General features: G+C 37.8%; 1 protein-coding gene across 10 annotated transcripts in view; it reads left to right on the plus strand.

Annotated features, from left to right (window-relative positions):
* Positions 1 to 23,139, plus strand: part of LOC133635118 (discs large homolog 1-like protein) — a 210,285-nt gene that overhangs the window by 126,385 nt on the left and 60,761 nt on the right. For 6 of the 10 annotated variants that reach the window (XM_062027914.1, XM_062027915.1, XM_062027918.1 and 3 more), the window contains 6 exons: positions 11,671 to 11,724; positions 13,694 to 13,744; positions 16,739 to 16,863; positions 16,951 to 17,120; positions 21,333 to 21,469; positions 21,668 to 21,812. In XM_062027914.1, coding sequence (XP_061883898.1) covers positions 11,671 to 11,724; positions 13,694 to 13,744; positions 16,739 to 16,863; positions 16,951 to 17,120; positions 21,333 to 21,469; positions 21,668 to 21,812 — 682 coding nt within the window. Of the gene's footprint in view, positions 1 to 7,255; positions 7,848 to 10,731; positions 11,508 to 11,670; positions 11,725 to 13,693; positions 13,745 to 16,738; positions 16,864 to 16,950; positions 17,121 to 21,332; positions 21,470 to 21,667; positions 21,813 to 23,139 lie in introns of those variants that run through there. The other 4 variants (XM_062027922.1, XM_062027916.1, XM_062027921.1 and 1 more) reach the window with 4 other exon arrangements.

Consider the following 23,139-nt stretch of genomic DNA (forward strand, 5'->3'; position numbering starts at 1 on the left):
CCTTTTTGGCAGTTAACCATTTATGGTGTTGCTGTACCTTGTTTACTTCAGAGGCAGTCATTAGTCATTTGTTCAACTATTTTAGTTATACTTGTAGTGTTCCTCAAGGTTGGAACGGTTTATTTTTCATCATTAGCGGCATTCAACTGGTGGCCCACGGGTTAAGTTAAAAAACTTGTGAGACAGAAAGTCTTTAAAAACAGCAGAACACTCCTAACTCTGACACAAATCAACTCTCCACTGTAGAAGACGTTGGTTCTACGGAACTTTATTCAGTTGTTTCTTTTTCTTTTTTTGCCTTTCAACGAAGGCAGACGCTTCCCATACTTTTACTTTATTTCTCCTGCTTTGCATTTTTTGTGTCCATGTTCTTGTTTTGTCTTAACTTTCTGAGAGACTCTAAGAAATCTAAAACATGGAATTGATAGACTGGTCTCTCAACTCAATTGACAAGATCTTATGATGAGAAGCTCATGTTCGGGGCAACCTGCCTGTCCTGATGGAACATTTGCTGCTAGATACATAAAGGACATTAGGGAGAAGTAGAGAGTTGTGTGCAGGGTGATTATTTCCGTCAAATACATTGAAGCTATATATCTATTAGGAACTGTGGTAACAGGTCATCTGCTGATTGGATTGAGCGTTGCTCTGATCTATTGACCAATTCAGAAGACGATGGCAGCTGTTCTAGGAGCCCAAAAACTGCCCCTTGTGATGGATGAGCTGGGCAGAGCTGTGCGCACTCAGACTTTGGCAATTTCAGATTGCAAATTAGATAACATCTCGGAGAAGCTTTCACTCTGCAAGGCAAAATGATGATCAATTTGAGAGCCAGAACAGACAACAAGAGCAGACAAATCATTGGAATGGGTTTTCTTGCCAAAACCTAAACAATCCTTATCAACAATTTGACATTAGCCTTGGCAGGGTCATGCAGTAAACACGGCAGTGAGAACATTGCAGCGAAAGACGGTCTGAATCCTTTCGCCCTTCTTCAAAGACACCTGGGATGGTGACTCATTTCCGTGATGCCGAACATGGCCACTTCCAGCCTTATGGACAAACACACACCCAGGGACTACTACTACACAAATATGCACACATACCTTCCACACATAGGAGTTTAGTTGATTATTTCTTCTCCTCCTAGCCCATGTTTGTCTTTCCTTTTTACTTCTTACGGGTCACAGCCAGGTGGTGACCCATTAGTCTTCCTGTTCTGTAAACTCCTGCAACTGTATGTTGTATGTCTGTTCTTGGACGGCAGGGCCGGCCCGTGGCATAGGCCGTATAGGCAAATGCTAAGGGCGCCGTCCATCAGGGGGCGTCACGCCAGTGCCACAAATGTTGGAGAAAAAAAAAAAAAGTTGGTACTATTATTTCTAAATACAAAAAATAATCCCACGTTAATTAAAATGCAAAGTAAAGCCTATTTAATAGAAATATTATTTGTTACAACATTACGGTGCGCCCCCTCCCTTCCCGTATCATGACTCTTTTTGGACTCACCACGTCAAAAAATCAACACAAGATGTCAAAACGGCCAAAACTGTCAGGTGCCCAGGGAAGAAAAAATAGAAAAGAAGAGGAGGAGAAACAAGAAAAAGACACAGGTAGCAGGTAGGTAACGTTAGCCTGCATGAAATTATTTGTCTGTAACAGAATGTGATAGTAACCTGGCTTTTTAGCATTAAGCTAATGCTACATGATTCGGCAATTGCTAATCAATAAATAGCTAGTTCTGTTTTAACGTCGGGTTAATATTGTGGAGGGGGCTAAATTGTTATGGAAAATAATAATGTAACGTTAGGTAATTACAGTACTCCCACCTTACATTCCTCAGGGACATTTGTATTAGATCTTTTAAGCAGGTGTTTTTTGTTGACATTGTTATTGCCTTCTGGTTAGCTAATGTTTGCCCTGCAGGTAATAGTCACTTTTCCACCCCTTTGTATATTAGGTATAGTTGTAAGCCTAGTTGTTAAAGTGCACATCATTAATGTTAATTAAGCAATATCACATGAGAGGGAATGCTGTTTTTTAATTTGAGCGCTGCTGTGATTCGGTTAAAGATAATCATAACATAACATTCTCATATAATATGTTAATGTAATTTCTTTAAGTAAACAAAAAGGTCAAAGACAAAGCTATTCGGTTTCTTGTGAGTATACACACTTCACTGCCGATGTGGGGGGGCGCCACCTAAAATCTTGCCTAGGGCGCCAGATTGGTTAGGGCCAGGCCTGTTGGACGGGCTGTATTGAAAACTAATTTCGTTATACTTTTTATGTGCAATGACAAAGTTATATTCTATTCTATTTAATTTGATATACAAAATAAGATTAACAGTGGAGGAACTAGTCTGTCCCCCAGGCCCCCGGTCCTAAGCTTTCTGTAAACGTGGCTCCCAAAACAATTGATTTGAATAGCCCTGCACTAGAGAGAAGAACATTAAAGGCCTACTGAAACCCACTACTACCGACCACGCAGTCTGATAGTTTATATATCAATAATGAAATCTTAACATTGCAACACATGCCAATACGGCCGGGTTAACTTATTAAGTGCAATTTTAAATTTCCTGCCACACTTCCGGTTGAAAACGTTTTTTTATGCTGACGTATGCGCGTGACGTCAAGGGTTGGTACGAAAGTTGAATCATATACAAAAAACTCTGTTTTCATCTCAAAATTCCACAGTATTCTGGACATCTGTGTTGGTGAATCTTTTGCAATTTGTTTAATGAACAATGGAGACTGCAAATAAGAAAGTTGTAGGTGGGATCGGTGTATTAGCGGCGGACTACAGCAACAACCAGGAGGACTGAGAGATGGATAGCGAACTCACCTTAACTTCCTCCGTCTCCGGGCCGCCAACCGCATCTGTGATCGGGTGAAGTCCTTCGTTGCACCGTCGATCGCTGGAATGCAGGTGAGCACGGGTGTTGATGAGCAGATGAGGGCTGGCTGGCGTAGGTGGAGAGCTAATGTTTTTAGCATAGCTCTGTGAGGTCCGGTTGCTAAGTTAGCTTCAATGGCGTCGTTAGCAACAGCATTGTTAACCTTCGCCAGCCTGGAAAGCATTAACCGTGCAGTTACCTGTCCATGGTTTAATAGTATTGTTGATTTTCTATCTATCCTTCCAGTCAGGGATTTATTTCTTTTGTTTGTATATGCAGTTAAGCACGATGCTATCACGTTAGCTCGTAGCTAAAGTGTTTCGCCGATGTATTGTCGTGGAGATAAAAGTCACTGAATGTCCATTTCGCGTTCTCGACTCTCATTTTCAAGAGGATATAGTATCCGAGGTGGTTTAAAATACAAATCCGTGATCCACAATAGAAAAAGGAGAAAGTGTGGAATCCAATGAGCCAGCTTGTACCTAAGTTACGGTCAGGGCGAAAAAAGATATGTCTTGCACTGCATTCTAGTCCTTCTCTCTAACGTTCCTCATCCACGAATCTTTCATCCTCGCTCAAATTAATGGGGTAATCGTCGCTTTCTCGGTCCGAATCTCTCTCGCTCCATTGTAAACAATGGGGAATTGTGAGAAGTCCTTCCTTCGGTGACGTCACACTACTTCCGGTACAGGCAAGACTTTTTTTTATCAGCGAGCAAAAGTTGAAACTTTATCGTTGATGTTCTCTACTAAATCCTTTCAGCAAAAATACGGCAATATCGCGAAATGATCAAGTATGACACATAGAATGGATCTGCTATCCCCGTTTAAATAAAAAAAAATCATTTCAGTAGGCAGCAAGTTATGAGGATGTGCCATTGAATTGAATCCTAGAAATTCTGCCTCATCATAACACTGTTTGATTCATAACCAAGGTTACATTTATGTATTCAATTTCATCTACTGATATGCAGGTAAGTATTTGTGATGAGCAATGAATTCATATTTTTATTTCAGTTTATTTGAGATATTATTTGTGTTAATTCACAAAAGTGGTGAAAGTTGACAAATAGCAAACCTTTTCACACGGTGTATACATTATATTGTGTTTTGTGTATGTTCCAATATTACGCTGTATCCTCCTGAGAAGCAGCATCCTCTGTAGTCGATATTTGTTTCCGGTCATTTCCTTGACCATTTAAAAAAAAGCCCTGTTATCCAAAACACAAATTACCACTGCAGAGAACATTGTTTCTCAGGAGATTACAAGTAATGATAAAGGGACTAAAATATGTAAATGTCACAAAGCATATGCAGATCTCAGTTGCTTCCGCCCCATTTGTATACTATAATTTCTTAGCAGCCCTCATCCTCTTGACTGCCCACCTTCTAGCAATATTTTAGCATTGACTTCCTTTAGCACTATGTTGTTAACAGCCTATTCTCCTTGCTCATCTTTTCTTGACTGAGCAGCTCGCCTGCAACGCTGGTAGCCCTTTACACAGTGGACTCATACATGCTCTAACCCACTATATCATCTCTTCTCTAGTTTCAACCACACTCTCTGTATTTCACAGTTCTCTATTCATGGGTGCCTCTTTATCATGTTACTGTTGCTCTGGCCGTGTCTTCAGGGGCTATATACTGACAGACGATGTAATCGTGCATCAAAGCCATTGTTAGGGTATATAATTAAACCAGCATTCTTTAAATTACAGCTGTCAAAAGGCCAAAAGTTTAATTTCAAACTATAAGCTGCTACTTTTTCCCTATACTATGAACCCTGCGGCTTTTAAGACAGAGCGGCTAATTTATGGATTTTTCTTCGCTGGTGCCAATAACAAAAATAGTTTGAAAAAAAACCAAGTAAAAACATTAATAATGATTTTTATTGTTTGTGCTATGGCACCATCTTTTGGACAAGTTTGCTCACTACAGGTGCTACAGTGTCCTTTCATTTAACGGTAGTGCTTTCAACCAGATTTTTGAATGCTGTGTGTAATGTTCTATATTCTCAATGGAACATTTAAAATTTTGGGGTCGTTTACTGGCGTCATCTTGCAGTCTGCACATATACATTCTGTGTGACTGCCATCTACTGGTCACACTTATTATTACACCATCTACCAAATAATATAGCTTTGAGGTCGGTAAGCACAGCCAGAATTATTCCATACGTTAGGGTTATAAGGATTTTATTGTCTAAAAAATACAGTAATTTGAGTTTGATCAAGGTGATCAGCTTTTAGCATTTTTACCTCGATGGAACATGGTGGAAATGTCTGTTAGAAGTTACCGCAGTAATAAACAGTAGGGATTAGTGTGTCATCGTCGCGAAAGTCAGGCTTGTCACAACGTAATATAATGTTCAATCAGTGTTGTGCCTCTTCCACCTTACACAGCTAGAAGTGCAGCTCATAAGATAAAAATAAAGAAATGTGTCTAACACTAGCATAGAAGTTGAAACACAACATTGACAAAGAGCAGCGGCTTTAGTGACAAACTTTAGTCTCACTGCAGCTCACCATACTCCTGCCTTGAATGCGGACTTGCAGGCACTCACAGGATGTCTTTGTGACTGAACTACTGAATTTGAATACTCTTGTGTTCAAATATTTTTTGAGTTTGTGGATAAAAAAATGTTGTTCTTGAAATAATCATTAAACTTGTTGGTACTTGTTATTCTACAAGATACTGCGGTAGTGAATAGTAAGCATGCAACGGTACTCTGTATAATTCTGCACGGGACGCCTTTAATTAAAGAAAAACAAATCGCAATATTAATCAAGATCCGGTGATATGAAAAAAATTATTGTGATCATTTTTTTTGCCATACTGTCAACTCATTGTCTGGTGCAGCTTTTAAGGTGTGAGGTTTTACACAACATACTATTACACGTCCACACTAACTGAAGTCAGTTACTTATAACTAGGCAAAAACATCCAAAAATGATTACGACCAGGTCCTAGTTTATTGTTTTAACATGCCTAACAATTATTTAAGGTGACGATGAAAACCACAATATCTAGACACAAACAGATACCTATAAAGATGCACACACTTTTTCATAAGTACAAGTACATAGGTCAATGCATTGAAACACTCTGTGTATTCCAGCTCACCCATCTGACCATGCAGTTGTTCTCTGAAGGAAAGAGCTTGATGGTGACTGGGAACTGTTCTCCACCAATCACAGCTCACAACCCATCCTACTTTCGCACACTGGCTGTGAGCTGTGCAAGGCTATTCCCGGTCGCCTATCGATTAGTTATGCCTGGCTGCTGTTGTGTGCAGGAGACCAGGAAAGCCCCTAATTGGCCAGTCCGGGAAAGAGAGAGAGAGAATAAGAGTTGTAAGGAAGGGGACAGAGACTGAAAGAAGGAGGGAGCAAGGACAAGACAGAGGCTAAAGAGACAGGGAACCGACCATACACTACTCAACAATTAACAGTACAGACATGTGAGACTATGGATTCGTATTTCCACTTTTGGAATATAAACTGACATCATTGCCATTGGAGTAGCTGGGATTGTTTTTATTTTTTTTTAAAGCTGGAGTGTGCAACAACTAAGGGTCATTGGATAACGTGTAACCCTGAGATCACAGAAGCGAAGACAATTTATGGAAATTGGAAAGCAAAATCTTTCTTCGAGTGCTGGAGTTGACTTAAATTGTTTTCAGTCGTTGATAAGACCTGAAGCAAAGGCTGTAAAAAAACTCAGTTCTTCCAAGGTTCTTCTTGCTTTCCGAGAGGGAACATTGTTCAACACAGTTCAGGTGCTTCGAAGCGGACGTAATGTAAACAAGAAAAAGAAAGCGTAATTGTATGATCCTAATGTACAGAGACAAATGCAGTGGAAAAGAAAAAAAAAGAACCCATGCTTTGACATGATGAACATTTCCGTTGTTCTTTGATGCCATGACCTACATTATATGGACACAAGTAATTCCAAAGAGCGTCTTGGTTTGTCATCCCTGTTAAGACGTGATGCGGTGAGAGCGAGATAATACATTAGAAGAAGTGAGGAGCATCTCAGAGTTTTTGTTCATATTTATTTCTCCAGATATGACCACTTACTTCCACAGTCATGAGTTTTGTTGTAGTCCTAAAAAGCCCAGCAGTGGTTCTTCTAAGGGAAAATCTGGCAAAGGGAAGGTTAAGTCCGCCAAGGGCCACTGCCACTCGAAGCATAGCCAAAAATTATTGCAAGTCCAATCAAATCAACCGCACCGGTCCCCGCTCCACTCACCAAAGCACCATTCCCATTCGCCGAAACATGGATATCATTCGACAAAACATCTCCTTCCTTCTCCTTCTCCGAGCTATTACCACATAGCACCACCGTCTCAAAGTCATCAGCTTGCTCCACCATTATCAAACTACCAGCTGGGTCCACAATCACCAAGTCAGCTATTGCATTCAGCAAGCCACCACCAGATCCACCTCTCACCTAGCCATCAACAGCTGCAGCATTGTTATCCAAACCAGCAACAATTTCATCCTCCTGCTTCACCCAGTTGCTTACTCTCCTCGCCATCATTGCATCAACTCTGTCATCACCATCAACAGCAGCCGGCACATTCCCATTCAACCAGTCACCATTCCTTGTTCCAACAGTACCAACATAATTATCCTCCGCCTCTGCCCCACTGCTCACAGTCTCTTTCTATACATCCGTTTCACTCGCCACAGCTCCCTCTGTGTTCAGAACTGGGTGGTTATGGGTGGAACACATTGCCCACGAACCTGGCCAACAGGTGTTCTCGAGGAATTTTTCCAAACTTCAGAGATAATGTGGCAAAAAGTCCCACAAAGGGCAAACCCAAAGGAAAGGCTGGTTCTAGACGATGGCCTAATGATGCCTATACCTGGAATTTACACTCTATGGAGCCACCTTCACAGGTGCCACACATGCACCACTTTTCACATATACAAGCCCATGTGCAGGTAGGTTGCATTGGTAGCATGTTTACTGCATGGACAATAAACTGTAGTATATTTATTCAGAAAGGTTTTTAGAACAGTAACATATTTTTTATTGTGTGATACCTTTGTTTTTTGTTCTCAGAACACAAGTCACAGATTTGGGTCAAATCTTGTGTTTTTATAACTGTATTTTAGAGCTCACAATTGTGCCTCAAAAATGTTTTTGGCCTAACTGACATTTATCAATTTACATATTTGAATGCACAATGAGATCATCGTCAACCGACGTCAAGTAATTCTAGTAAAAATTATGGCTGAACGATTTTGCAAAAAAATCCAAATGCAATCAACATTGTGATTGCTATTTATTATATGTTATTATTTGTTCCATGGTCCTCTTCTCAGGACCCAGCTTCTTCTGTGTTGGAGTTGAGGGGACTTCGGTTTACTTCGCTCGGCATTTTACCAGTCACGTTTTCGATTTTACTTTTGTCTTGAGGTGGGTCCCCTCTGGGCTTGTGTCTCTTCTTTGTGGTCTGGCCTTTCAGGGCCTGTTGATTATATATATATATATATATATATATATATATATATATATATATATATATATATATATATATATATATATATATATATATATATATATATATATATATATATATATATATATATATATATATATATCTATAGATATCTATATATATCTATATATATATATATATATATATATATATATATATATATATATATATATATATATATATATATATATATATATATATATATATATATATATATATAGATATATATATAGATATATATAGATATATATATATATATATATGTATGTATGTATGTATGTATGTATGTATGTGTAAAGTGAAGGGTGTTAATCCCGACAAAAACATCCACCGTGGAAGGAACGTCTGCCCTGTGCTCTTCGACTACGGTCTGCACCGGGGCCAAACAGCTGGAAAGGTGTAACAACTACATTATTACCTGTCACTCTTTATAACTCCTTCTGCAGATCTGAATGCTGATTATTTAAATGTTTACCTAAGTTTGAAGCAAAAGTGGTAATATTAATCGCCACATTTGGCGAGGCATGTTTTAAAGCAGCTGTTGTGAGAGCAGTGTGTGTGTGTGTGTGTGTGTGTGTGTGTGTGTGTGTGTGTGTGTGTGTGTGTGTGTTTAATATGGTTATGTCCTGCTACAGCACATCAATACCGTAGGTCTTCGTCAAACTGTGCACGTAGTCAGTCGGAGTTCTTCTCAGCAAACCTCGGCACAGGGAAAACATATTGTTCATATGAACTTTTTTTGAGAACTGTTTTCATTCGACTGAAATCATATCTTAAGATCTAATTTGTTTGTTTTATTATCTAATCACAATCCATCTTTATATGGTATCTTGATGTTGATTTTTAGTGTGTTCTTTTTAAATTTGTTGACTAAAGCTGGAACTGTAATCCATTTCTGATTGTGGTTAGCTCAGAAGCAAACGACCTCAATGTGTTGTTTGCTCACACTCAGACTTCCTTGCACAGTAATCACGTTATAATTTTCCTTATTGCCTACTATTGAAATTTACCAAATGCCTTTGTTTCTTTTAAATGATTGTAGATGAATAATTTTAAACCAAGCCTATGTTAGGTCATAATACACTGTTGGTTTAACTTAATACAAAATGGTACACAGAGTATCTCGCATGACAAAATGATGACGTCAATATGAAAATTTGTGACAAAAATGCAGCTTTCTGTTTTTTTAACTGTTTATGTGCAGTGGACAGAGTAATAGGAGATAGGGTGTAGTCTGATTTTTAATTAATGGAATTAGAAAATCAGTTCTAATTGGATTAAAGTCCTACTTTATCTGATTAGGAAGTTTCATTACATGTACGAAGAAATAGTGAGCAGTTATTGTCGTGCATCACTCCCACACATGTCAAAGTAACTGCTCCAATTCTTGAAAGTTTATCTAAATTTTGTCGCATGTAACAGTTACAATGGCATCATTATCTTTTGATTGTAAATTTGATATGTGAATGGTGTAGTTGTTTTCGGTTTGCAGTTTTCAATTAACTTATTTTGTTCTGTGTATTGCAAATGACTGCATGAACTTGTTACTGACGGTAAATGGAAATTGGCAACTAAAATGGACTAATGACCTCTCAGACACAATAGGGCATAGAAATAAAGCAGCATACATACACAGAAGGTCACTCCTCACATAAAAACGCTACACTGTAATTGTATAATCATGTTCTGTACACTAAGCAATGGTCTGGTTCTGGATGTTTGACAATATACTGTACTTTATACGGTACAATATCTTCTGGACCTTTAATGAAAACAGCCACTTGCATTCTCTCTATTCCAAACACACATACTGTACATATTGATGTTACGTAAGCCTGCAGTCTGATTTGGCGTGTCAGTCGAATTAACATCTGACGGACAGGATTTGTTTCTGTTAACGAGACACACAGAAACAAAAATAAGTCCACGCAGAGGTTGTGTGCTTTAAATAGTTCTTAAGTTCCAATGGCAAATAATTTACATATCTTAGATAAGTCAATAAAAAGGGTGACGTGATGTTACACCACCAGTTGAGACATATATAATGAAGTATCTGAGATATAAATATATTTTGGGAATTTTTTAAGGGATTCTGAATTTTTTTTACATAAACATAATTTTTTATCAATATCACCAAGATATTTTAGAGTCGTTGTGCACTTTTCATCCCTATTGTATGTGCATTTAAGGTTTGGGTATCTGCGCACCTTCTGCTGTTGTTGAGTTGACATATTTGACTCCTCCCACCATGCCGTTAATCCCTGTGATCCTCTCTCTTTTTCTGTTCCCATGTGGGATAAAGCCTCCATTCAGCATGACTGACAGATTGGATACGTGGTGGACAGCGAGAGAGAGAAAGAGATTGACAGACTCTGAGTGGTATAGCTTGTAAAACAAGAGAGGGCAAGAGAGATGAGGGGACAGGATATATGAGAAAGGTAGTGATTAGCAAAGAGAGAAATATTCTTTTCTGGCTCTATTGCATTTTGAAACTGCGAAATGTGGGTGTCTGCATGTCCATTTGGTTTATAGATTTGTTGGCAGGTTGTTACGTGTTTAGGGACAAGTACTGAGATTCACAGTTTCCTTCATTGGACTGGCTCGGTCATGTTTGGTTTATGGATGAGGACTTCACCGTTGGATTGCAGGGTTCTAAATATTCTTAGATAAGAAAAATAAGAAAGGTGACATGGCTATGGGTTATGAGGTTTGTGCAGTACATACAAGGAGAAAACATTTATAAGAAAGAAGGAAATGGCATTCATGGTCATAGAATATAGGTGGTGTTGGGAAGAATGCTGTTTTGAAAGAAATTAGATGCGCAGGCATTTAAGAAGCTTGTGCACTTTGTGACCAGTCAGACTAGTCTACCAAAATATATTGTGGCGCCATATTGCTGAATAGTGTGTAATTTATGTGTGTAAGGAAATGTATAACAATGTTAGTTGTTTGATTGCCTGGGAAATTGTGATTTGCAGCGGAATACATTAGTTTTGTCTGCTGTAAGGGTTGTGCATTATGTCATGTAGTGTATGCAGTCGCTCCAAGGTGGTAATCTATAGCAGATGTACTCAACATGCTGTACCAAAACATGAGACGAGTAAGTCCGTATTGTACATCTGTGTGTATTTGAGTATTGTACACTGTTTGTTCTGCATGTGGACATGGATCAATAAAGTTCTTTCTCTCCACCTGTTAAGTGCCTTGGATCTTCCTGAAAAACATTATTTTTTATATCTTGTTTGTCTTGTTTCAAATTGCAGGCCAACCCCACTCCCGTTGTGGTCAACACAGACAGTGTCGACACCCCCCCATATGTGAGTATTGAGTCATATGTAATCAATAATGCCGAGTTTTAAGTTTGTTTTATCCACCTGATGATTAACATGTGAATAATGTATTCCTCTGATGTGGGTTATTGTCTTACTATACTAAGATCCACAAGAGGAGGGGGTATTCATTCATCCATCTATTTTATATACCGCTTGTTAGCTGGAACTTATCCCAGTCGACCTTGGATTAGAGTAAGGTTAACCTTTGTATGCATTTTTGGTTCCAGACATTTATATTTATCATCTTACGACTAAACTTCTCAAACAAAATTTTGTGAAGTGTACTGATATGCTGAACTTGTGATCTCAAGGGTCGTAGTTATTGCTTTTTTCTTTTAAGTTAAATAATCATGTACAAAACCAAAAACCCAGTTTGAGTGTGTGCATTTATCACAAACCGTATTATACAGTATAAAGTATCACCATATATTCATATTATATCGTTTTATCGCCTCTCATCCCACCAGATTCATCAGTTCATTTTCAAGACGAGATAGACCTGTTCTATGCAACAGAAAAATGCTATATTTATTTTAGTGAATTTACATTTTCATTAATAAGAATGCCTTTTTTTTGTATCAGGCCTTGAATATTGTAAACACTCAGTTTTTGTGTGAAAGTGTTTGCCCAATAAATGGAGTCTCTTTGTCCAAAGCAACAACAGAAAGCTAAGGATCCTTGCGCGGCATTTACATTTTTAGGATTTTTTTCCGCCCATTCATTGTCTCTTGCAATTATTACATGCATTAAACATTAACAACAACCTTTAATCGTCCTCATGTCATTAAATGTAGTAATGTAATTGTAGTAACGTAATTTCAGTATTTCTCCCTCTGGAAAACAATGTTGTTTGGTTAAATGGTAAATCCAGAATAGTTTGAGCCCAGATGTCAGTTTACTGGTGGCCAGCTGCCACAGCAAATCAGTGTCTGTCATTGTTAGCTAAGTTTATTATATAATTACTGTGAAAATACTCACCTGCCTGGAATAAAATCCAGGAAGCTACAGACTTATTAATCAAGTCCTGTTTAATAATTGTATGTTTGTGTATTTTTTTTACCATAGCTTCCTTATTAAAAAATAAGAAAAAGGTATTTATACGTAACATTATTGTTATCAGTACAAGTAGATTTTATATTGTAGGTTTACATTTATATTTTTCTGGGTGGCAGATCATTCTTACTTATTGTATATGGTGGCTAATGAAATATGGTGATACAAATGTACAGTCAAAACTAATCTGACTGCACAAAAACACAGATTACAGACAAGGAGATTATGCAGACCACTGGGATGCCATTTATTTGTGCACACGTGTGTGCTCACCCATCTCCTCCTATGCTCAAAATCAAATAACTTTATCAAATTTGTGCCTGGTACATTTTAAGACATTCACCCACAACCAATTTTATTTTGTTTAATGATTGTAACTAATGAGCATTGATTAAACCCGGACCACATGAAGTGCCCATTAACTACATGCAGTAGAGCTCACATGCGAGCCGTGGTGGTGAGTGTGCAGTGATCTGTGTTGCTGGAAACAACATCTATTTTTATTCTTTTTATCAATGCACATGTGTTAAAAGTACAATTTCAATGTTGATGGTGTGCATTTATTATAAAATAGAATGAAGGTTATGGCAAAGCTAGCGACTGTGTTTTATGCGATTTCTCTAACTCAAACAAAAAATCGATAGATTACTCGATTATGAAAACAATAGATAGCCTCAGCCTTAAAAGATAACCAATAATATTCTTTGACAAATTGGTAAATGTAGAAATACGAAAAAGGACTGAGGCTCGGCATTTCAGCATAACTCATGAAAGTGAAACTGGAATGTTTCAAATTATACTTTATATGAAATGATTCAATTTCAATTATTTTAAAAATGTATCTGTGTCTTGCTTGCTGACTAATTTCTGTCCCTTGTTCACCACTTGCTGTCTCAAACAGGTCAACGGAACAGACGCGGACTATGAATATGAGGAAATCACAATGGAGCGGGTATAAAACATGCACCCTCCCTACATAGTGCAAATGCATCAGGGTAATAGAAACATAAACAACATACTGCCAAAAAGTCAGTAGTATGTGTAGACCTGCCAGCATGTAAGCATTTTTCGTACATGTGGGTGTTTAGGAACTCTCAAAAAATGCCTTCAAGGTTGGCAAGTCTTTTACAGTGTGTGTACTGCAATGGAAAACGTTAAAACCCAAATTGTTGAAGCCTATTTGTTTTACATATAGATTAGACGGACATGCCCTGTGTTACATATCATGGCTACGTGTCAGTGTTGTTTTCGTTCTCTCCCCAGCTCACATTTTTTGCACATTTTTACCAACCCTATTTTACGAACATTACTATTGCTTCTCCATCAGTCTCAACTTTCTTCCTCTGATCCTCTCGGCCCCTTTCTCATTATACTCTCTTTTGTCTCACCCCGAGGCTCTCTCGCAGTTCTTCTCGCTCAGTCTTTTCTCCTGTGACCTGGATATGTCTGCTTGACTGGCTCTGCCTTAAAAAACACTATGGATGTACAAACGTACATGCAAACAGAGACGCAAAAATGACACACATTCATGCCCAGTAAGACGGATCGCAAGGAATATAGACAAGGTTGTTTTTTTCACCAGAGATAAAATAAAACAACAATCAATTTCATAAAAACAAAACTGTTAAAAGACTAATTTAGCAACAGAAACATTCACGTATTGTTCCCATAGCCATTCCTATATTATGTATGTGTTAATTTTAATACTGTGATATTTTATAGCAGATCTACTAATAACTCTGTGTCTGCCTAAGGTTATACTCACCATATAATGGTTGTCTGTTGCAAAGCGATACTTATGAGTCATGTGTTTCTCTCAGTTAGTAACAAGGTAAAACCACGTTGCCAGTGGCTGTTTTACTTATGGGTCACTTGGGCAATTGTCCAAGACTACATTATCTTGGGGGCAACAGAAGAATGAGAGGGGAAAAAATGATGTATAAGTATTTCTGCTCGGCAACCCATGCCCCACCATACTGCTAAAAAAGGATGAATCCATAACAATGAGAGGTTATCATCACACCTTGAGGGGGTCTCGCACAGGGCGCTATTGAAGCTAGAACCTGCACATAGCTCACAATGTCATTAAATAATGCAGAATGTAATTCAGAGTTGAATGACAAATTACACCACAGACCATATTTTGACTTACATGCACTAGATTCAGTACTAGTTCCGTTTCTTGCTAAGTTTTTATTAGTTGTTGGGCTACATACTTTTCACTGAAATATGCTTGAGAACACAATACTGTCTGCACTCGATTATTGCAGGGGTTACGTATGGTGTCCGAACAGTGCCGAAATCTGCGTATGTAAAAAAGAAGAACAGTCTGAAGAAGAGTAGTCTTGAGTGTAGGGTCTAAAGTTTAGACAAAATAACCCATTTTATATACTGTTATAAAAACAATAAAAACACACAATTGCAATCTCAATGTGAGGATATCATATTAGCCATTCTGGCACTATGAATTCAGATATCGATAAATTAGCTACCTTTTATCATATAAAGTAGGTCTGCATCTCCATAATATAACATTGCAATTACTTGGGGAGCAGATACTGATCATTGACCTGCTCAGTGGTCTTGTGGTTAGAGTGTCTGCCCTGGAAGGTCGTGAGTTCAAACTCCGGCCAAGTCATACCAAAGACTATAAAAATGCGACCCATTGCCTCCCTGCTTGGCACTCAGCATCTAGTATTGGAATTGGTTGGTTGAATCACCAAATGATTCCCGAACGCGGCCACCGCTGCTGCTCACTGCTCCCCTCACCTCCCAGGGGGAAACATGGGGACGGGTCGAATGCAGAGGATAATTTCACCACACCTAGTGTATGTGACTATTGTTGGGACTTTAACTTTTAACTTTAACTATAAAAAAATTTTGCCAGTCAAAGTAAGCTATCTGATGTGGGTTCTGAACCGAGGATGTCGTTGTGGCTTGTGCAGCCCTTTGAGACACTTGTGATTTAGGGCTATATAAATAAACATTGATTAATCTTTAATTAAATCAAATTGGTAAAACTTGTTGTTAAAGATAGCATTTTTCCACATGATATCATAAAAAATAGTGATGTCATTATTTAATAGATAGTAGTATAAAAAAATAGACTAATTATAGGTTATTTTGTCTAAAGACTCTAATCTTATTTAGAAGCGACACACAACAGGCCCCGTTCATATTGGCACTGACCAGGCGATAGCAGGTATTTAAAGTGACCAATCAGAAGAAAGGAGAGTTGCTTGGCCATGTATTCAATGACCGGCCCTGTGGAGTAGAACGTCGCGCATGTAGACAAACAGAGAAACAGAGTCCGCACAAGCGGCAAATTAGTCCGCACATACAGAGTGTTTTTTGAGCGCAAGGATTTTGGCACTGTTTTGACGCTATAGTTACGCCCCCCCAATAGTAAGTATATTTCGGTAAAGTCGAGATGCTATTTATTTTGTGATTTGTGTGATTATTAATGTCTTTATAAGTCCTACACATACTCTACACAGCTTTCACACACAATTAAAAACACTTCCCCTCTCTCTTATATCTTAAAACAGTGCATACACTCTAAAACCTATGTAATTTTACCATGAGAACTCAAATTGGTACTCAAATGTTGACATACTTTTTTATTTAACAAGAAGACATAATTAACCTTTTCGAGCTACTCAAATACTGTATCAATGTACTCAATGGTACTCAATGGTACTTTAAAATCTGCACTGCACTGTATCTGCAGTAAGTAAACTGCCAAGTGGCGAGGGAACACTGTAATATAATTATTATTATTATTATTATTACTTAAAGTTGTTTCAAAAACTTAAAAAAAGTAATATATTGTGGCCGGAATACAAGTAGACTGGCTACACTGCGGTACCGTTGTTAGATGCATATACATGTGTTACATGCTTTTATATCACTGACTCGTTGTTTATTATTACACGTTTTTGTTTAGGGTAACTCAGGTTTGGGATTCAGTATTGCAGGAGGAACTGATAATCCTCATATTGGAGAAGACCCGTCCATCTTTATTACCAAGATTATACCAGGAGGAGTCGCCGCCCAGAATGGACGACTCAAGTAAACACACACAAACACACTATGTTTGCATGTTCACTATATGTTGTGTGGCTTTTATTCGATACATCCTGTGTTTTTGTTGGGCAGGGTGAATGACTGTATAGTCCGAGTAAATGAGGCAGATGTCAGGGAGGTGACCCACAGTGGGGCCGTGGAGGCATTGAAGGAGGCTGGAGGTCTGGTCAGACTGTGTATACGACGCAAGAGGAGTCACAACGATAGAATCATGGATATAAAGCTAGTGAAAGGTCCCAAAGGTGAAGAAATACTACAAACATAATCACAACACGGTCTTTGTATGATTACGTACAGTACTGAAAGTTTAAAAATCATATATTAAGCAGAGGTGCTTTTAAAAGCAGGTAAGATTTTTCAGTCATTGCACTTATTCTACCCGTGTTCAGAGCATTTAAAGTGAATTTGTTGCTTCTAAATAATTTTCCAGCAATTAACTATTATGCCAACTGGTCCCAATTAGCCATCGATTCTGTTTGAATTATGGACCCGTGATTCTAAAATTCTATATAATAATAATAATAACAAGCACTAACTAGAGTGCACAATCGAAGAAAAAAAATGCCCGTACTAATAGTGGCCGTGTGGCAGTGGATGTTGAGGTAGATGTTTTACAAAAAAAGCAAAATGCAACAAATCAACCTCAAAATACACACTCATTCCTTTTACCATATTTTCTGGACTATGGTATGTAAGCCGCACCCACTAAATTCTAAAAGAAAAACATAGTTTTCCATATACTAGCCGCACTGGACTATAAGCCGTAGATATATACGTTGTGAAATGAATTATTTACACAGAAATATTTTGTAAATGATTATTTACATACTTTAATTGTTTCCAAATGGTGCCTGTAACACGGCAGTAAAACAGGAAAAATTAGACAAAACAGAAGTCATTGTCATGGTCCCTCTAACTGCGGAAGCCAGCTCTCCAAGCAGCTAAACAGACTGAATAACTCCACGGTTTTAGTGAATTTTTTTAAGGAATTTGTGAAACTGGAACAATAAAAAAAGAATCCCATTGTAAGTTAATAATACTAACACAGATGCCTGTAAACGTGTTAGCATAGTAGCTAATGCTAACGACTCTAGCTTGACTACATTACTGTAGCATGTACAAATATGCATGAAAGCACTGCTATCAAAAATGTGACGGTATCGTAAGTATGAATTGTTTTAGTTATATTGTAAAACTTACAAACAATGCATGGTGTGATGAATGAAGAAACCATACGAGTAGAAATGCTATGGATGACTAGTAGACCGAATGGCAATTGAATTTCCGGTTCTCTGCACTAAACAGAAGGAAATACTGTAGACGTTCAACCCACAGCATCTGCAGTGAGCGAACTTGTCCAAAAGATTGCGCCACAGTACAAAAAATAACACACCTTTTCAGGTTCTGTGGGTGTTTTATAGAATCTGTTTGTTGAATACAAAACATAATGGCTGTTAGCGAAGAAAAATCTATCAATCCATCACCGTTTTATTAGGCGCAGGGTAAAAAAATGTAGCGGCTTACTTTCCGAAAAATACAATAATGTGAAATTCTGGGGTACACTGTGTAATTTATCAGCAATGCTCTGAATTGGGAGATATCTTGCAACACAGTTAGGCAGACTATGAAGTCTTCTTTACTGCATTACCGACACCAGGCTTTTTGTGTCCCTAAACAACATTTTCTTTATGGCCCCATTTTGGTCTTAAATATTACTTGTAACTCACTAGGGGCTATAAGGATGATTGAAGCATAGTGAGCATTGTAATAGAGTCGGCCTTCGCTACATCGCTCTTCAAAGTTTGCGGCTTGTAAAGGTGACTATTTGGGTGTTATTTCATTGCTAGGAGGCTTTCTTAATGTTAAAAAAACATATTTACAAAGTTGGTTTATAAGCTGTAGCTCTGAAAATATTAGCGGAAATTTGTTTACCACGATCGGAACCATTTAACAAGGATAAACAATTGTTTTCTGTATTACTTTTGACGACCGGAATTAGAGCTGGTTCTCGGAGCCTTCGTGTGTGCATAAAAGACAAAACCAACAAAAATGCAGTTTAAGTACATTTATAATTATATATTGAGAAATAATGTATTATATTTTACATGTTATGTAAAGCTTTGTAAATAATCATATGTAAACAATAATCAAAACATTTACAATTCAGTTCAATACAATATGTTCAATAGTCATATGTTTATTTTAGATAACTTGAAGGTAGAAAAGCGCTATACAAGTATAACCCATTTATCATTTATTTATAATGTCAAAAGTTTATATGAACAGGGAAACATTTTTTTTCGATGTGTTCAATATCTCCTACCGCAGTGAAGCCACTTCAAAACAATTAATTGAAAAAGTAAACAATACACAATATATGCGCTAAATCAATCAATCAATAAATCAATATTTACTTATACAGCCCTAAATCACGAGTGTCTCAAAGGGCTGCACAAGCCACAACGACATTCTCAGATCCCACATCAGTGCAAGAAAAAACTCAACCCAATGGGATAACAATTTGAGAAACCTTGGAGGGGACCGCAGATGTGGGGACCCCCACTCCCCGGGCGACCGGTGCAATAGACGTCGAGTAGATCTAGCATAATATTGTGAGAGTCCAGTCCATAGTGGATCTAACATAATAGTGAGAGTCCAGTCCATAGCGGGGCCAGCAGGAGATCAACTGTAATCTTTTAATGCTAGACATAGGGAGACCCGAAAATAATACGTTACAGCAGGGGTGCCCATTACGTCGATTGCGAGCTACCGGTCGATCGCGGAGGGTGTGTCAGTCGATCGCCAACTAGGCATTGAAAAAATAGTCCTAAAAATTAGCGATCAGAAATCTTCACTATGACGTCACTTTCGTCACTTGATTGACATTCACGGCACCCGAGGGTCTTGTGAAATGACGCTGGCTGCTGCGAGCTCAGTGTGAAGGAAAAAAAGACCGTCAGGGAGGCAAGAAACACTTTTTATTTCAACCATACCTCCTGTCAAAAGCCTAAAGACTGACCACATAGTTCCTGTCTTCACAATAAAAGCGCTGCTCTATCCTGCCTGCGCTAACAAACTAAGAGTCTCAGAACGCTGGCGTGCACAAGCTCGCAAGCCACTGAGTTTGCTGCCAATATCTTTCTTGTAAAGTGTATAAAAAGGAGTATGGAAGCTGGACAAATAAGATGGCAAAAATCAACCACTTTCATGTGGTATTGGACAGAAAGGAGGACTTTTTTTCTCCTCCATTAAAAATTGTGGACGTTCTCATCACTACTGTCTGATTCCAATCAATGCAAGTCATCAGAATCAGAATACACCAACTTATATTCTTGTCTTCAGGAAAGGAAGGAATCTATGTGTTAAACATGCTTGTATTATCATTGAACACCTTTTAACTTGTTAACAAAAACGTCTCTTTCATAAATAAATAAATATAAATTATATATATATATGAATGAGGTAGATCCCGTCGACTCTGTCATTTAAAAAGTAGCTTTCCTGCTGAAAAGTGTGGGCACTCCTGCGTTACAGTAATCGAGACGAGACGTAACGAACGCATGAAACATGATCTATCTCAGCGTCGCTAGTGGACAAAATGGAACAAATTTTAGCGATATTACGGAGATGAAAGAAGGCCGACGAAGACAAATGTTCTTTGGAAACCATATCTTCGGGGAAAAATTTTGGCTACAATATACAATTTAAATAGTACGTTCGTTTTAGTAATATGACGAAGCAATGTAAATTAGCAATTTTCTGAATGGGCTTTTAAATTAGACGTGGCTGCGATGCCACTAACCGAACTAAATTTATTAAAAAGGACATGTTGACTCACCGCTTAATTGAAGTTTAGCAGAAACAAGGTATAATTGTATCATATATACAATTATATTTTATTATTATTATTTGTTTCAATTCAGTCCATCAAAGTAGAACAAGCAAACACCATCAGAGCACGACAACCACCGTGCGCCATAATCATGTGCTTCCCCCTGAACGACAGCATAGTGTCAGGGTTATAAAACTGTAAATTTATGGCGGTATAGTTGGTTATGGTGGTATTGTGGATTTCACTGCCTTTAGAATAACAAACAGATGGAGTTGGCTTGACATCGTCAGCATTTACACCGCTTTATTCTGTGTTTCAGGAGTAATGTGATATGGTGATAAATATATTGAGTTTGAGGTTTTTTTATTACAAAATAATAATAGATACTCCAGATAGAAATACAGCAGATATAGTAAGAAAGTGAAAATAGTGAAAAGTGAAATAGAAATTAATAAAATATACATTTCCAATTACGATACTTCAGCTCTATGTTTTATACATTGTTCTCAGTGTAGTAGTATAATTTAATATAACTTTAAATAAAATATGTAAGTGGTACTAGTAGTTGGAGAGTTATATAAATAGTTACAAAAAGTTGTAATATGTTGATTGTTTCTTCCAGGGCTAGGATTTAGTATAGCTGGTGGAGTTGGAAATCAACACGTTCAAGGGGACAACAGTATCTATGTGACAAAGATCATTGAGGGAGGAACCGCACAAAAAGATGGACGACTACAGATAGGGGACAAACTTGTGGCTGTAAGTCTTTTTTTTTTCTGCTGAAGTCTTTATCGTCCCCCTCTTTTCCCTTGAATTTAACAATTGTGTTTACTATACGAATTAAAATCCCTTAAATTATGTATTTAAGTGTAATTTTTAGAATTTGATTACATTCTAATGTAAGAATCTTATTTTTTGTGCCTTTATAATGCAGTATATTTCTTCCTGTGTCTGCAGGTTAATGGCTCTTGCTTAGAGGAAGTATCTCATGAGGAAGCAGTGGCCGTCCTGAAGTCCACACCCGATGTTGTTTATCTCCGTGTGGCCAAAAACTCCTCTGTATTCATCAATGAAAACTTTCCCCCTCCTGATGTCACCAATTGTAAGTACTGTACATACATACACATTCATTGTTTTTATTCATACAGTAACTGCAGTATGAACTAAAATCTCCCCTCAATCATACTAGATAGATAGCGAGGTAGACTTTATTCATCATGAAAGGAAAATAATTGTTATTATTATTTATCTAATTTATAACAGCACAAAATAATACACTTTCACTTATAATGCTTAATGCATTATACTGATTTTTATTTTTAAAGTTGCGTCCTAAATCTTTTTCCTTCGAAAAAAAATAAAACACAATTTAATTCGTAGTAGAGCTCGATTTTTTAAGCAAAAATATCAGGGCTTCACAGACATAGTATGTGATTTGATTGGACGATGATAAACTAGACACAAGAGACGATACGTAAATAGTAGATGCATAATATGATATAAAATATGGGAGTAAAAGTAGACACAGCTTTCAATAAATAATACATTACATTCGGGCGGTATAGCTCGGTTGGTAGAGCGGCCGTGCCAGCAACTTGAGGGTTCCAGGTTCGATCCCCGCTTCCGCCCGCCTAGTCACTGCCGTTGTGTCCTTGGGCAAGACACTTTACCCACCTGCTCCCAGTGCCACCCACACTGGTTTAGATGTATTAGATATTGGGTTTTTCACTATGTAAAGCGCTTTGAGTCACTAGAGAAAAAGCGCTATATAAATATAATTCACTTCACTTCACATTATGAAAATAAATAATACTACATTGTGTAGTAAATGCATAAATGCTTAGTATAATCCAGACAAAATGTATATTAAAAAAAACATTTCCTGGCTGTGTATGTTTGCTGTTCTGGCAAGAAAGGTTGAGTGTTTTCTCAGCTGTAAATAGAACTCACTCACACTTGCAATGTGCTTTGTGGTGGTAGAGACAACATTGTTTACAGTTAAGTTTCCAATACAGGAAGAAAAAAGTGAATATACTGATAAGCAAGCATATTAATAGGGTTTTTATTTTGCCATTGTTCTGTTTGTGGCAGTGTTTTGCGTACATGACACATGCTATAGTGTATGTACGTGCTATTGTACGCACTAGTGTATTAGAGTACAGGATCTTTAATGTCAGAGCACAATTCATGGCCAGGGTTGCTTTAGGAAGGGAATCCTTTGTGTAAACTGTTCTAAAACCATAAATGTGATGGGCTTGCTGTGCCGTCCCCTGACAGAGCAAATGGTAAATAAAAAAATACATGCTCATGACACACTAGAACTATTGCTACTTGATTTCATGACATTTTGTTTTTGCCAAATGACCAGGTACCCGTACAGTAGTGTGAAAATGTTTGTTGATTTGGAATATTGTGACTTGACTGTGCCA

This window comes from Entelurus aequoreus, linkage group LG19, assembly GCF_033978785.1.
Source record: "Entelurus aequoreus isolate RoL-2023_Sb linkage group LG19, RoL_Eaeq_v1.1, whole genome shotgun sequence".
NCBI lineage: Eukaryota > Metazoa > Chordata > Actinopteri > Syngnathiformes > Syngnathidae > Entelurus > Entelurus aequoreus.